The sequence below is a fragment of the Galeopterus variegatus genome, unplaced genomic scaffold (assembly GCF_000696425.1).
Source record: "Galeopterus variegatus unplaced genomic scaffold, G_variegatus-3.0.2 Scaffold6252, whole genome shotgun sequence".
NCBI lineage: Eukaryota > Metazoa > Chordata > Mammalia > Dermoptera > Cynocephalidae > Galeopterus > Galeopterus variegatus.
Genome location: NW_007732363.1, coordinates 54,985 through 72,499, shown reverse-complemented (window position 1 = coordinate 72,499; position 17,515 = coordinate 54,985). Strand labels below are relative to the sequence as shown.

The 17,515-nt window shown below is 42.8% G+C and overlaps 1 protein-coding gene across 1 annotated transcript in view; it reads right to left on the bottom strand.

Moving 5' to 3' along the window:
* The window catches only part of TEX26 (testis expressed 26), a 40,216-nt gene that overhangs the window by 9,906 nt on the left and 12,795 nt on the right, over positions 1-17,515 (bottom strand). Inside the window, exons 3-5 of the mRNA XM_008590651.1 lie at positions 16,633-16,798; positions 11,305-11,458; positions 1,693-1,869 (exon numbers count right to left, since the gene is read on the bottom strand). Of these exons, the coding sequence (XP_008588873.1) occupies positions 1,693-1,869; positions 11,305-11,458; positions 16,633-16,798 (497 nt within the window). The remainder of the gene's footprint in view (positions 1-1,692; positions 1,870-11,304; positions 11,459-16,632; positions 16,799-17,515) is intronic.

Sequence of the window (17,515 nt, the reverse complement as noted above, 5' to 3'; positions counted from 1 at the left end):
TGCCCATGGAGAAGAAGGGTTAGAGAGACAAAGACACTATAGGGCTCAAAACCAGGGCACCCTTAAGATATTCTGGAAAATCATCTCATATGCTTCCTGGTAACTTCCATCCATAACTTGGTTCTTGTAATTTACTAATAGCTTTGTAGGAGAAAAACGCTGTTGAAATACTTGATGCATCTGAATATCTCTCTCCCGTAGATGGCATGTGTTGTCAGTTCCTATAGGTGATCTGTGCTATTTGCCAAGGTTATAGATCATTAAGTTATTGTTCTACCTTAAGACAACCTCAAACTAGTGTGATTAGAAAGATATCTACAGGACAAACAGATATGGGATGTCTATTACATTGGAAACTGTCATTGTCAGCTGGAGATAAGAGATCAGAATCACCTGGGAAGGGGTTCTCAAAATACACCTGCTGAACCTCATCCTAGACATTGAGAATCTGTAGTAGTGGGCTCCGGGTACCTATACTGTGAACCAACTTCCCATGTGCTTATGAAACGCTGATCTGAGCTTTGAATAAGGTGTTAAGGAGAGGGTGTAGTGGGCTGTGTGTGGGGAAGAGGACGGAGACTAGGACTAGATGGCAGACACAGAGAAGGGCTTTGATGGTGATTCAGCACAGAAGCACAAGTGCACGGCACGTCCACGAAACGTGGTGAGTGTGGGTACCCAGGGCGGGAGGAGAAGAGCAGGGTGAGGGGGAGAGGAGAGCTGGGACTGGGCCGTGAGGGGTCTTGAACGTCTGGTCCCCATGGACAGGATGGACCAGCAGAGAGGTGGACTAGCTGGAGATGAAGACCCAGAAAGAGCAAAGATCAGGACTTTGAATAAGTCTAAGTTCTTCAGAAGACAAAGATTAAGTCTTATTCTTTATTGATCCTTAGTACTTATCAGTAATAGGTCTCATTAAATATTTACTAAATTAATGAGTAAGCAAAAAACCCTACAAACATAATTGCTATGGATTAGCAATTAATATCTGAACCACATTCTAATAACTGCCTATGTNATGGGGTGGAGGAGGTTCACACATAGCTTGAGGCTCTAGAGTAAGTATCTTCCAGGCTTCCTTCTGACCCCAAGATGCTAAGCTTCTATTTTGTCTTTCATCTCAAGTATTACTTGATCCCAACTCCATGCCAAAAATAAATCACACCTCAGACTGACATCAAGTTATCTTCCCAACCGGCAGCTTGCAGGTGGCTTGGCCATGGGACTTTTAACAACTTTCATTAAAATGAAAACAATAGGAATTGGGGCATAAAAGAACACTTACTTAAACAGAATGGGCGCTAAATCTTGAGGGTGTGCCATGCAGATATGTCTCCTGTAGATAATTGACGAGACTAATTTGATTCCTTCCTAATCTCTTTTTCTATTATTTTACAGTAACCGCATCCTTCCATTCATTTTATAGGAGGAAGTGTCCCCCATCACAGCCACTGCCGTCCCAGGCAGAGACTGCTCATTTCACGGCATGAGCAGTCAGTCCTTTTCAGAAGTGGTCTAGTTCCTGGGGGTGAGGCTGGGAGCCACAGTGGCAAGGTTCCAACCCCATGCCAGCATTGGTGGCTTTCTCCACGGCTGTGTTCAAATTGGCCACCAGGGCCCTCTGCACTGAGGGATCGTGGAGCAAGGGGACGGGATCTGTGGAGTTGTTTTAACAACTCCAGCTGTACTCACCGAGACCCTGAGCAGCAAGTGGCAGGCTTGAGTAGCATCCATATTTGAAACTAAAATCCTGACACTCGGGAATTTTAGCTGGAATTTGGTAATTCTGTCGAAATTCAGTGTCTAAAGGCCGGTGAAGTAACTTTTTCCACTCCAGAGACACCTGAGAACTTTTCTTAATCTTCTGAGCTGGGGTGGGGGTGGCAACGAGAGGCAATAGTTATTCCTTGTACGTGATTTCTAAGTAGCTTTTCATTCCATTTTGCTTCTGGCAGTGGCTTCCAATTTATCACATTAAAAACTCTTCTTCTATTTAGAGGTATGGTCAGTGTACTTTTTATGGATACTTCAGCTACGAAATAATTTTCTGCTTTATCGAGCACAGGAAGTATAAGCCCAAATGATTAGAAGTAGTTTCTAATGAGAGCATTTGCATGCCAGTTGGGAGTGTTCCTCTGTTCTGCTGAGTAGGCACAGAGGCACGGATCACTAGGCCTGCCTAGTCCCTGGGGCAGGGGTAGGGGGCAGAGTGAGAGATTTTGGATAGGGCTAGGGTTGCCATGTAAAATACAGGATGCCCAGTTAAATTTGAATTTCAGATAAACAATGAATATGAATACTTTTTAGTGTAAGTATGTATAAGTATTCATTACCTACTGTATATCATTATTCACATTAAACTGGGCACCTTGTATTTACATTTGCTTAATCTGGCAGCCCTAAATGGGTGGTGTGTATCATCCCTATTGCTGGAAAAGTACTACTGGAAACTTATCCCTTACCGATGCAAGGTTAGGTAACATCATTGTCATTAGTGGACAATAACATTCTTATTTCTTTTAAATATCTCTGCTAAAAATACTCATTAAATATATCATCATAACTTATCTATGAAGCACTAACTAAATGTCAGTTCCACATACACTACCCTATTACAGAGTAGAGTCACAAGCATCTCACTTAGAATGAGTTCACCCCTACTTCTTGCTACAGAGCCTTAGTTCAGAGGCACATCATACACCACCATCTTTATTCAGGACAAAGATGTTAAAAATATGGGTTTCGTGAGCAAAGTCCAAACAGTGCAAATTACTATCGACAGTGAATACAATTCTCTTCCAAATTAGTTTTTCAATAGGTCTTTTCAAAGTGAATTCTAACATACATTGTATATCAAACAATTCATAATGGCATCTACTGGTACACACTGTATATCAAAGGATACACAACTGCATTCACTGGAACCTGAGAGCATTTTAATACCGATTTTTAAAAAATGATCTCTGTGTAGACAAACAGAAGAAGAGCAGGTTCCACTACATGCTGCCTCTTACTTTAGATGACCTGGGAAGGGAGGACATGAGTTTTCAATGGCCTTCATAACGACTGTGTAAACTGCCCATGGAGAAGAAGGGTTAGAGAGACAAAGACACTATAGGGCTCAAAACCAGGGCACCCTTAAGATATTCTGGAAAATCATCTCATATGCTTCCTGGTAACTTCCATCCATAACTTGGTTCTTGTAATTTACTAATAGCTTTGTAGGAGAAAAACGCTGTTGAAATACTTGATGCATCTGAATATCTCTCTCCCGTAGATGGCATGTGTTGTCAGTTCCTATAGGTGATCTGTGCTATTTGCCAAGGTTATAGATCATTAAGTTATTGTTCTACCTTAAGACAACCTCAAACTAGTGTGATTAGAAAGATATCTACAGGACAAACAGATATGGGATGTCTATTACATTGGAAACTGTCATTGTCAGCTGGAGATAAGAGATCAGAATCACCTGGGAAGGGGTTCTCAAAATACACCTGCTGAACCTCATCCTAGACATTGAGAATCTGTAGTAGTGGGCTCCGGGTACCTATACTGTGAACCAACTTCCCATGTGCTTATGAAACGCTGATCTGAGCTTTGAATAAGGTGTTAAGGAGAGGGTGTAGTGGGCTGTGTGTGGGGAAGAGGACGGAGACTAGGACTAGATGGCAGACACAGAGAAGGGCTTTGATGGTGATTCAGCACAGAAGCACAAGTGCACGGCACGTCCACGAAACGTGGTGAGTGTGGGTACCCAGGGCGGGAGGAGAAGAGCAGGGTGAGGGGGAGAGGAGAGCTGGGACTGGGCCATGAGGGGTCTTGAACGTCTGGTCCCCATGGACAGGATGGACCAGCAGAGAGGTGGACTAGCTGGAGATGAAGACCCAGAAAGAGCAAAGATCAGGACTTTGAATAAGTCTAAGTTCTTTAGAAGACAAAGATTAAGTCTTATTCTTTATTGATCCTTAGTACTTATCAGTAATAGGTCTCATTAAATATTTACTAAATTAATGAGTAAACAAAAAACCCTAGAAACATAATTGCTATGGATTAGCAATTAATATCTGAACCACATTCTAATAACTGCCTATGTGATATATGCTTAAGGTAACTCCTAGCAAACTGTGTATTTCATAGTATGAACTTAGTTCTTCTTAATTAATCCTTTTGTTGTCTTTATCAAATTTCACATTAATGAGCTCCTTTAGGCATTATTAAGAAGAAACATCCCTGATACGAAGGGACTCAACCAACCCCTGAAAACGCCGTAGTCATACTGAAGTATGGACATACAAGACCACCATGACCCAGCTCCTCTCCCTGGTTTCTTTTCCACTTGATATCTGTGACACTATACTAGTTTAACTCAAAGAAAGAAACTGGCCCATTCAAGATTAGGTTGGCATCTTCAGAAGGGCCTAATCCAAAAGTAAATCTACAGCAAGGACCATTCAAGACCATGAGGACCATTGGAACATAATCCGTAGCCAACTGGGAACTAGTTTGTCTTTATCAGCTGTTCTGACTCATCAAAGCCAAAGTTTCCAAGCTTGGATGTGAAAACAAACATGCTTTAGTAATTCTCACTCATTTGCCTTAATTCAATTATGAAGATACACAGCTAAGACATGGTCCCTGTGCATCAGAAGCTTAAAGCATTAGAGAAACACAAAAAAAGATCACTACGATATGTGGTAAGTCTTGCAAAAGAGGGAGAAACAGGGGCTATAAAAAACACATGGGAGGGCCACTGATACAAAGCTGGGGATCAGAGAAAGCTTCCGGGAGAGGAACCAAGCCTACATCTAAATTGTGGATAGAGGTAGGCTAGAAGAAGGAAGGGAGAGGGTGCCAGAGGGAGACAGCGATCTGTGCAGACAACATGCCCCTGGGGGCGCAGCGTGTCTGGGGGACAGAAAGCATTCAGTCTCCTCCATGAGTGTGGGTATTTAGCCTTTATCCTGAGGACAAGAAGTCCCTGAAGAGTTTTAAGCCATAGGGCATATCAATTTGCACATATGGAAATTCACCAACGCTGTAGTAGGGACAGTGGATTAGAGGGGACAAAACAGGAAAACGGAGTTGGATGAAAGGTCATCCAAGGGAGAGACATCGGTAGCCTGAACTAAGGCAGGGCTGTGGGGAGGGAGAGGAGCAGGTGTAGTTAAGAGATTAAGAGGGAGTCTCGACAGGTCCTGGGCATTTACCTGCACATGGGGAAATGGCAGTTTGCTCATGCTGAACAGACAACTTTGGGAAACTCAAAGACGTCTTTTAAGAATGTTGACATTTCAAATGTTTTCCATGATGCTGACTGTTTATGTGCAGGTGTAGAGGCCCTGTGCCCCCGTACCCATCCAGCTTCAGAAAGGGCACTCCCCTACATTCTGTCACCATTCAGCAAACAGTCACTGAGCCCTCTGTATCGCAGGCCCTGTGCTAGGCTCACAGTGAATAAAGACCTTTGGGGGGCTTACTGAATAGTGGAAGAAGGAGCAAAACAAAAACAACAAAAACAAGAATTGGTAACAAATGACTTCAATATGCAAAGTGCTGGAAGGAAACAGACAGGATGGTGGTGTGCCTCTTCAGATAAGATAGTAAGGAAAGGTCACACAGAGGAGTGACATCTAAGCTGGGGTCTACAGAATGACAAAGTAAAACTTCAGAAAGAGCTGGGGACGGACATTTCAGGCAAAGGGGACAGCCTGCATGCCGTCCACAGGTGGGAAAGACATTGGCATCTTATAGGAACTGAAGCAAGTCGGGCCCACGTGGCAGAGCCTGGCTAATGATGAGGACGGAGTGAGGGGATGGCCACGGGGAGGTGAGCAAGCGCCAACCTGGCAGGACCTTCAGGACCAGGAGAAGGAGCTGGCACTTGGATTGTATTCGATGTGCAATGGACAGCCGGTGACTAGGATCCAAGTGAGATGTCTAAGAGACCATATGGCTGCCGTGTGGTGAGGAACTGGAGGGACCTATAGATAACGCAGGAAGATCAGTCGCTGGGGGAAGGAAAAGGGGATGAGCTGGAACCTCATGAGACTTCTACTCAGACCCAAAGACATGAAATGGAGGACCTAAGGAGAGGTCTGGGGAAGAGATGCGAATGTGGACGTGCTCTGGACAGCTGCTTTTTAAAGTAGTCAGGGCCTCTCATAGAGATCAAACAGAAAAATGATGAGAAAGGAGCCAAAGAAGTAAAGGGAAACCAGGAGAGCTGGTCACACAGAAGTGCAAAGAGGTTGGGTAAGATGAAGATGGAAAAATCTCTGTTGTAGGTCATTGAGGATCTTGACGAGAGCAGTTTCAATGTCTTCACGGGGACAGAAACCAGATTGGAAGGGGCTGAAAAGTCAAAGGGTTAGCAGTGTTTTCCATTAAACCCAGCAGATTGTATCCAGGCATTTAGGACTCCTCCGTCCCCAAACTTCATCAGGATGACTGTAGATTAGAAATCTGAACACATTTTTAGAGACGTAGTAACTGAATCAGCAGAGTAGAGGAAGCTGATAGCTGGGTGACTGTGGAAGGGGTAAAAAGGAAGTGAGCTAAGCCACACTGCAGAACTGCAGCAGGCTCAAACCCGGAGGCAACAGGTCAGCAGGAGGCAGGGAGTGGGGCTCAGGGCAGGACAAGAGGCTTGGGTGAAAGCTTGGACACAGAATGGTTATTGCTCCCGGGATCACCCTCTTAACTCCATACAGGCATATGATTCTCCCTTCCTAACCAGAAGTTTATTCTCTGCAAAACAGAACCAAAGAAGCTCTGGACTTAGGGACCAGGCACAACAGAAGGTGAGTGGAGTGAGATGCTGGACTTGGAAAAGAAGGATCAGCGAAAGTCTGCACAGCAATCAGGAAGATGCCAACCCCCCTTTTTTCTTTAATCCTGCTCTGAGAAAGTCAAGTGCTTACCTCTCTGGAGAGACCGGCTTAAAAATATTTGCATTTGGGAATATCTCCCCACAAAAGATAGCTCATACCTAATCTCCTAAGTCAGGCCACAGCTAAGCAGACTCATCCCTGTACACAGTTTCCAGTCAGATCTGAGGATCTCCTTTGTAGGTTTTGTGAGCTCCAGAGCTTAATATTTTAGGTGTACTCACTTTAAGAAAAAGAAGAGCCTACAGAAGAGAGATTTTAGTTTTATTACTTTTATAGTAAATCTGTCTCTGCTCCCTTGTATGTGTAAAAAGACAACCAAAATTTTCATTAGACCGTTAAGACACTCAGAGAAAAGAAAGTCTGAAAAGAACAGATGAAAATGCTAAAAATAATTATATCATAAATGTCCTAAAATTTATTTGTAAGAGAATTACTGCATCTATAAAGCAAGAACAGAAGCACTGTTTTAGAAAAATAATCAGAGAGAGGAAGAAAGAGAGCTTGGATATTAAAAATAAAAGAGGTAAAATGAAAAATTCAATAAAAGAGTTGGATTAAAAAGTAAAGAAATTTTCAAATAGAAAAAAAAAAAATGCAAAGAGAAAGATACTAGGAGAGAAAAGGTAAGAACATTAGAGGATTGATTTAACTACCAGGAGTCCCACAAGAGAACAGAGAAGAGAGACGGGAAAAAAAAATATTAAAGGAACTAATGCAGAAAAAAATTCCCGGAACTGAAGGGCATGGATCTGTAGATTGAAAGGGCCCCTGAATGCTGATATAACAAATGACAAAAGACTCTCACTAATGCATATAATTGTGAAATATCAGACTGTCAGGAATAAAGAGAAGATCTTAAGAGTTTCTAGGGAGAAAAAATACAAAAGGATCCAGAATCAAAATGGCATCAATCTTCTACTTAGAAATGCTGATGCTAGGAGATATTCGGAAGAAGCATTCGTAGGGAAAATGCTTATCAACCTAGAACTCTGTATCCACCAAACCATCAAACTAATGTAATGAAGAAAAATGACATTTCCAGATTGGCAAGAACACAATAAAAATAGTTCTCCTCTGCACCCTTTCTTAGAAAGCTACTGGAAAATGTGCTGCAGTGAAACAAGGGAGGGAGGACAAGAAAAAAGAAGACGTGGACTCAGGAAGCAGTGATGCAATGCAGGGGAGAGACACGATTCCAGAATGATGGAAAAGGACATCCCGGGGCAGGTCGGGCAGCAAACCTACAGAGCAACAGCCTAGATTAGAGGAGAATGGAGGAGAACATCAGAAAGAGCTCCAGGAGAAACAACTAGAACTGATGATGAATGTTCAAAGCTATATTTGGAAAAAATATTTTTAAGTGTATGACAAATTATTTGGAGAAAATTAGTGATACACATGTAGAAAACTAAGAATCCCTTGAGATGAGTGCTTTGAGCAGAATCTTTAAGTACATTTTTTTAAAAAGCCAATTATTAATTTTGTTAAAAAATCAATTGTGTTTCAATAAAAAATAAAATAAAATAAAACTAATATTGTGACATAAAAAAATAAAAAAGAAAACAAAAAGTAAAAGGAAATATGATCATTAAAATACTGCCTGGCTCAGCAGTAAATGTTTACATAATCATATGTCATATTATGATTATATAATCATAATATATCATATCCTCATAACCATAGTATGAACACTAGCAATAGAATTTAACCAAAAATGTGTAATACAATTATATAGAGAGGATGGCTAGAGGGGGGTGAGGAAGAGTTAAAGGAGAGCCAAATCCTCAACTATCAAAACAGTCAATAATGACATCTAAAATTGATGAATCAAGAAATAGCAGCAGAAGCATTTAATTTAAAAATGTGGAGGATCACACAGGAAGGAACAGTTAAAAGGATCAGAATGACCGCTGATAGGGAGCAGGACTCGGGTGCAAAGCAGTGGGTCAAAGTACTGTTATTTCATCATAAGCCTTTAAGGAACCATTTAACTTAAGGATATGCATACATTTGTTTAATAAAAGTAAATTTTAATTTTTAAAAATAGTACCTGAGGAGTTAGGAATTGGAAACAGCCTGTGTAACTTGACCCTTAAAAGAGTTTTAGCTGTGAAGGAGGTGGTTTTGACAAGGGGATCCAGACCGCCTGGGTTCAAATCCTAGACTTCACCAGTCACCAGCTGGGTGACCCTGGGCATGTTGCTTAACCTCTCTGAGCCCTTAGTTGAGCCCTTAGTTTCCTTCACCAGTCACCAGCTGGGTGACCCTGGGCATGTTGCTTAACCTCTCTGAGCCCTTAGTTGAGCCCTTAGTTTCCTTCACCAGTCACCAGCTGGGTGACCCTGGGCATGTTGCTTAACCTCTCTGAGCCCTTAGTTGAACCCTTAGTTTCCTTATCTTTGATTGAGGGTAATAACTTCATAGCTTCTTTGGAGATTAAATGTGCTAATTTATGAAAAGCTAAGGGCTTAGTAAATGTTAGCGCTTTGTGAAGGGAAGCAGAGAAATGAACCGTAGCTAGAGGAAGATGGGAGAGCTCTTGCTCTTGTTTTCATTTGGGATGTACTAGATGGGATATACGAGAGTCAATGTGCCTGTGGGTGGGGTGTCGTGAATATTACAGAGATGGATTGATGGAGAAAAGGCCAGATAACTGGAGAATGAAGTTCTTGTTCAGGCAGAGGGGAGACAGGTCCACAGCTCACCGGGATTGATGGGCCTGATGGGACAGGAGGGGATAAGGATGCGGGTGCCCTGGAGAGATGTGTTATTATCCTGTCTTGACTCATAGAGAGTCTCAGGAGGACGAGGCCCTCAGGGCTCCCTGGTTTGTGTTCAGATCTTACAAGGTAGCCGGTCCTTCTCAGCTGTTGCTGGGTGTCTTTATGTTGCCACCAAAGGGCAGGAGAACACTAATGCTCCAGTCACCCGTCACAAGGCTTGGGGCAGTAAGCCAGAGTGCACTGTTTTCTCAGTAATTTAGGGGAAGGTTATCTACAATCAATCCTCATGAATTCTCAGAGAAGCAAATTTCCTGCTGATATGCAAGAACAAAATTGCACTGTATCAGCAAATATGCCATTTCTGCAAAGTGTGTCTGTGTAACTTAAATTCATTTTTGGTCCCTAAGAAATGGGGGCAAAGTGGAGACAAAATTATGGTGTCATCTCTGCCTACCCTACAGAAAACCAGTCAAAAGCTTTCCCAGCTACAGAGCCCGAAGGGCAGAGACAAGTGAAACATGGGAGAATCTAGATTCCCACAGGTAAGGTCTGTATAGCAGAACCCCCATCCAGTGAGACGCGTGTTCTTCCAGAAAGCAGGGTGAACAGCCAGCTAGACTTTCCTCCCTACCGAGGGAGAGAATAAAACGGCCCCTGCTTCCCCCTCCGCTGGCCTCCCTACTCAATATCTGCAGAAGGTGTCCCATGCCATCCACAGAGAACCCCCGATACCTGCCAGATACCTGCCTCCTGCTCCCTTACCCCAGGCTTCCAGCCGTCACTCATCCTATCAGTGTTCCTTTCATCGCCTGTCACGAGCCAGGCCCTGGAGTGGCTGCTGGAGATAGTGAGCCTCGCAGCGGCTTTTTTGTCTCCTGAGGCACCAGGACACTGCTCCCCAACCCCTGCTGCTGGCTCTCCTCCTTCTGCACACTGCGCAGTCCAGCTTCAAGCCACCAGGCTCCTCCTGGGCTGTTTGACAGCCTCCTCCCAGCCTCCTTCCTCCAGGCTTGGCCACCTCGGTTTTTCACTCTGCAGCCAGTGTGAGCCTTCAAAGGCCCGCATCCGAATCGTGTCACCACCTGAATAAAGACCTCCTCATTGCTCCTGGATAACCCCAAGTCCCTCAGCATGCCTTTAAGACTGGGTTCTCTCTCCCGCCCTGGTCTCTTCTCTCCAACCTGCCCTCACCCCTGACTCTGCTCTACTTAATAAAATTCCTCCAATACTCCTCTAGGCCTTCACAATCCCACAGCCACGCCTTCCCCCACATCTCCGACTGGATAACTTGTCTTCATCCTTCAGGTCGAAAAAGGGAAGCCTTTTCTGACCTCAGTTAGGTTCCATGTCCTGCTGTGCCCCCATAACAAACTGTGTTTCTCCCAATGTGCGCCTTTTTATACATGACTCTTTTGTTTGCTAAATTGCCTGTCTGTGACTACACTGGGAGTTCCTTGAGGGAAGAGACCCCGTCCATGCTGCTACTCCACTGCAACTCCAGTGCCTAGCACATGAACAGGGAAAGGGGAAAACCAAACACGTTTACCTTTTGCTATGTCCACAAAGTCTCTCTTAGTACAGGAAATAAACTGATTTGATATTGCCTTCTTGACTTTGTCCATGCTGCTACTCCACTGCAACTCCAGTGCCTAGCACATGAACAGGGAAAGGGGAAAACCAAACACGTTTACCTTTTGTTATGTCCACAAAGTCTCTCTTAGTACAGGAAATAAACTGATTTGATATTGCCTTCTTGACTTCTTCCATGGGGGCAGGAATTTTCCAAGGGAGGCAGCTCTGTGTTGCTTTTGATTGACCTTGAGGTAGTGTCCATCGAAAAGAGTCCTATCAATGCAAACACAATTTTCAGGAAAATCCACATGGATTCACCTAATGCAATCAAGACTGTGGGTGTCTGTGTGTGCATATTCTTTTTTTTTTTTTTTCCTTTTTGTCTTTTTTCGTGTCCGGCAACGGATCGCAACCCTCAGTGTTGCGCCCGTACCGGACCGGGACTGGCAACGGGATCACAACCCCGGATTCACCTAATGCAATCAAGACTGTGGGGGTCTGTGTGTGCATATTCTTTTGAGTCCTTTGCACCCAGCCACCACCACAGTCCAGTTGCCTGTCCTGCCGCACTCCCAAGCGGCGCACTGTAGCAGTGCGCCACCGGGCCGGCCCTGTGTGTGCATATTCTTTTGAGTCCTTTGCACCCAGCCACCACCACAGTCCAGTTGCCTGTGTGCAGGGAGCCTGCCAATAGGAGCCATTGGTACCCAGCTGTAACACAGGTCCTTTGCACATTTCTTTGACTCTTCACATTGATGACGGCAACCTCCAAAGAGTTGTGCTTCCAACCAGAAATCAATAGATAAGATCAGAGGAGGAGAAAACCCACATTAAGTCTAGCTCTGGCCACACATTCCCAAGGAGCAGAGACCCTGGCCACTTTCCCCTTGGGAGCCGCAGAGAGAAACCATGCCTTGCTGCAGAGGCTGCAGCAATGTCCTGAGGGATAGGGCAGAGCAGACACATTCTCCTCTTCACCTTCAAAGAGATTTTATGTTATAAAACTTGAAACCTCCATCTGCTCTTTCCACCTCCCCCCCTCTCATGACCTTGCTTTCTATTTCCCTGAGAAAATGGAATCCATCAGCAGAGAAACTCCACAGCTCCTGCAGCCATCCCAGCCTCTGCACCTGCACCCACAGATGCTGTGAGGAGACAGAGGAGCTGCAGCTGCTCCCAGCAGGGCCAGCTCCACTGGGGCACTAGGTCCCTTTCCATGGAGTCTACTCCAGCACATCACTCCAACAAATCTCACTTCTCTATTGCAACTGCAATCTCTCCCTCTCTGCTGGGTCGTTGCCATCAGTATCCAAGCAAGCCTTTATTTTTATCTCAAAAAGAAAACCCTCTTCACTCCTTTTCCCCCTCCAGTTACTAAGATATTTCTCAGTTCCCCTTTACACTGAAATTTCTCAAAATAGGTTTATATACTCACTGCCCCAAATTTGTCTTTTAAGTCTCTTTTAATCTTTAGTTTCACTCTCGATCCTCTTCCCCTATAATTTATCTGCCCTTATAATTGATCCCTTTCCCTGATAATTTTATCTACTAAAGAAATCAATTGCCAATATAATTTTTATCTGTTGAGGAAGCCTTTGATGTGTAGGGGTTCCCGCAGCACTGTAAGTATCCCATAGCACAAAGTATGATTGCATACGTAAGTGCTGTTTAAGAAATTTCTGTCCCCCAAATTTCCTGCAAATTACCAGAGACAATAGAAAATATAATTTTTATCTTAGCAGAAAAATAATGCAAGCAACTAAAGAACATATGTACATCTGTATAAAAAAAGTACAAGAAATCAAATTTATGAAATAAAATGACAAAGAATTTCTAATAGGTCAGTAACTACAGTAAAGATAAATTTCACATTAACCAATAAACATCAGAGAATCTAAGAATTAAATAAAATCTCAGAAATCTTATTTGCAAAAAGCACACTAAAACGAAAAGAAAAGCAAAAGGAAGGATAAATTTATACCAAGCCATGGTAGAAAGGAAGAAGACAGGAAGGAAGGAAAAAGGAAAGAAGAAAGAAATCAAGTCAGGAAAGGGAGGAGATGGAGGGAGGAAAGAAGGAAAGAAAGGGAGAGAGGAGAAAGAAATTTTAGTAGCATTTTAATATCCAGCAAAATAGAATGCAAGGCAAAAAATATGAAGGGAAAATTATATGCTGTGTGTATGTATGTGCATATGTACAGTATAATATTGTGATCAACTCTTTTATATTAGGTTTAAAATTTTAAGGAAAATATTTCAGAGATAGATTATAATGAATGAGTGCCATGAGAAACCAAGTTAAATGGGTTATATGTGTACAATCTAATGACTCCAAAGTCTCCATCTCCAGCTCATCTCCCTCACATGACCTCTAGATCCGGATACTCAACTGTCTGTTGGACATATCCTCAATCAACTTTGTCCTANTATGTGGGATCCGAACCCTCGGCGGGAGCCCTGCCGCACTCCCAAGCGGCGCACTGTAGCAGTGCGCCACCGGGCCGGCCCCGTGTGTGCATATTCTTTTGAGTCCTTTGCACCCAGCCACCACCACAGTCCAGTTGCCTGTGTGCAGGGAGCCTGCCAATAGGAGCCATTGGTACCCAGCTGTAACACAGGTCCTTTGCACATTTCTTTGACTCTTCACATTGATGACGGCAACCTCCAAAGAGTTGTGCTTCCAACCAGAAATCAATAGATAAGATCAGAGGAGGAGAAAACCCACATTCAGTCTAGCTCTGGCCACACAGTCCCAAGGAGCAGAGACCCTGGCAACTTTCCCCTTGGGAGCCGCAGAGAGAAACCATGCCTTGCTGCAGAAGCTGCAGCAATGTCCTGAGGGATAGGGCAGAGCAGACACATTCTCCTCTTCACCTTCAAAGAGATTTTATGTTATAAAACTTGAAACCTCCATCTGCTCTTTCCACCTCCCCCCCTCTCATGACCTTGCTTTCTATTTCCCTGAGAAAATGGAATCCATCAGCAGAGAAACTCCACAGCTCCTGCAGCCATCCCAGCCTCTGCACCTGCACCCACAGATGCTGTGAGGAGACAGAGGAGCTGCAGCTGCTCCCAGCAGGGCCAGCTCCACTGGGGCACTAGGTCCCTTTCCATGGAGTCTACTCCAGCACATCACTCCAACAAATCTCACTTCTCTATTGCAACTGCAATCTCTCCCTCTCTGCTGGGTCGTTGCCATCAGTATCCAAGCAAGCCTTTATTTTTATCTCAAAAAGAAAACCCTCTTCACTCCTTTTCCCCCTCCAGTTACTAAGATATTTCTCAGTTCCCCTTTACACTGAAATTTCTCAAAATAGGTTTATATACTCACTGCCCCAAATTTGTCTTTTAAGTCTCTTTTAATCTTTAGTTTCACTCTCGATCCTCTTCCCCTATAATTTATCTGCCCTTATAATTGATCCCTTTCCCTGATAATTTTATCTACTAAAGAAATCAATTGCCAATATAATTTTTATCTGTTGAGGAAGCCTTTGATGTGTAGGGGTTCCCGCAGCACTGTAAGTATCCCATAGCACAAAGTATGATTGCATACGTAAGTGCTGTTTAAGAAATTTCTGTCCCCCAAATTTCCTGCAAATTACCAGAGACTCAGACTCAGATTCGAATCCCTCAACTAGACTATAAGTGGTCTTTGGTTTAGACGGTAGGAGGCAGATAACAGATCATTGTTTCTCTTTAAGGGATGTTAACAGCTGTTGCTGCTCAGTGCCTGGATTAACAGGATCTGCAGTCCGGTGTGCAAACACTCATTGGCTGAGCACACACAGGGCAGTCTGCCACACTAGCTCTCACTGGCTGAGAACCTTCAATCCTGGAAGGGAAAATTATATGCTGTGTTATGTATGTGCATATATACAGTATAATATTGTGATCAACTCTTTTATATTAGGTTTAAAATTTTAAGGAAAATATTTCAGAGATAAATAGATTATAATGAATGGGTGCCATGAGAAACCAAGTTAAATGGGTTATATGTGTACAATCTAATGACTCCAAAGTCTCCATCTCCAGCTCATCTCCCTCACGTGACCTCTAGATCCGGATACTCAACTGTCTGTTGGACATATCCTCAATCAACTTTGTCCTATGTCCTTCCCCACCAAACCTGGTCCTCCACCATGTTCCAGCTCAGTAAGCAACATTGGCCCACATCCAGCTGTCCAAGTCAGAAATATGAAAATCATCCTTCCCTCTTCTTTACCTTTCACATCCTTTTAGTCATCAAATCTTGTCCATTCTACCACCTTATCTTCTACTGAATGCATTCAAGTAGCTCCATCCCAGGAGGCAGTCAAATAAATAAAACTTTTTACTACAACTGAGCATTGACTTTTATGAAGGGAGAAGAGTTTAAAATGCCAAGTAAGCACAGAGGGAAGATTAGTTACTTCCATCCAGGGGAAAAGGGAATTAGAGATAGCTCTCTTGAAGCTGAGCCTTAAAGAAATACAGAGGTTCCCTTGGTGGATGGGAGAAGGGCATTCTAGAAAGAGGAAACAGAGTGATAAAAGGCATGGAAGCTGGAGAGTGCACAAAACATAATAACACTCACAAATACTTGTACGTGCCTGTTCACAATACACAACAGGTGGAAACAACCCAAATGTCCATCTTCAGATACATGGATAAACAAATTGTGGTATATCTATGCAAAAGAATACTATTCAACCATGAAAAGGACAAAGTATTGACCCTTGCTACAACACAGATGAACCTGAAAAACATTATGCTATGTGAAAGAAGCCAGACACAAAAGGTTACCTTTTATATGATTCCACAAATAAAATATCCAGAAGAGGTAATCCACAGAGATAGAAAGCAGATTAGTGGTTGCCAGGGGTGAGGCATCAGGGGAGTGGTGAGTAACTGCTTAACAGGCATTGGGTTTCCTTCCAGGATGATGAAAATGTTTTTTAACAAGATAGAGATGATCATTGCACAACAACATGAATGCACTTAATGTTAGTGAATTGTTCAGATTAAAATGGTTACTTTCATATTATGCAAATTTCACTTCAATTTTAAAAAGTCTTCAGAAAAAAACCTGCAGTGTAGAGGAGAAGTAGTTGAAATAAATGTGAAAAGGTAGGCAGAAAATAGTCTGAGAAGGACCACATATCCCATGACTGTAGAAGACGAAGGGTCTTTGCAACATATTCAAACTCTTATTCCTATGGATTATTATTATTATTTTTTTTTCCTTTTTGTCTTTTTTACTGACCGGCAACGGGATCGCAACCCTCGGTGTTGCACCCGCACCGCACTCAGCCAGTGAGCGGGAACTGGTCTCCACATGGGATCTGAACCCTCGGCGGGAGCGCCGCCACACTCCCAAGCAGCGCACTCTCCAGTGCGCCACCGGGCCGGCCCTCCTATGGATTATTGATACAGTATTAAATTCAACAGATAAGTAGCTATTATCTTACTTGATTGGGGTGAAATTTGTGGCTCCTGACTCCTCCTGAAGTCCCAATTTTGGTCAAATCTTCTTTAGAATGTGGTTTCCAAACATACTCATCATTGTACTCTGTCTGATTGGGAATAGGATCACTAAGTGAATATGTGTATCCTAATCTTCTGATACCGCTCTGACTACAAAAAAAAACAGTGGAAATTGGAGTAAGCGATTAAATGCTGAACTGCATAACAGCACACATGTCAAACCTTTTTACTTATTACATTTTTTAAAAAATTGTCTGGCTTACAACTTGATGCCAGAAATAATTGAATTTCCAGATTCCTTTGAAAAGAAACAATTCTGTATCTTAGGAATGTTTGTAACAAAAGTACAAGAGATCTAAAATGAAATTAAAAGGAATTACAATCTGAAATTAATTTTATTAATTTTTTTAAAGAGCTGGGTACTCTCCTGTACAAACAGTATTTTGGTGTAACTAAATAGCTGGTGAAAAGTTTCTCTCTTATGGAAATATACCAGTTGATAAAAGGGAGAAATACAAGAATTAGGATATGACTGGTTTGCAAGCCCACAATTAAATAATGCATGTTGGCAACGACCAGCAGTGGTCACTCTCAGCTAAAAAAAGGAGGGACCACCAGATCTATGTGCTTCTGGATGGATATAAACAACACTGCCTATTAAATATTTTTGTGAAAATACAGAACCTGAATCAGATAAAGTCTTTAGAATATTGGATTACAAGAAATACATAAAAAGAGGAATATTTTAGGTGACACGATGGGGATGAAATCAGAAAAATCTGGAACTATGATCTTGTTTATTCAACAAAGTAACTGTCAGGGGAAAAAAAGAAGGGATCCTGTAGATTAAATGAGGTAAGAGACATA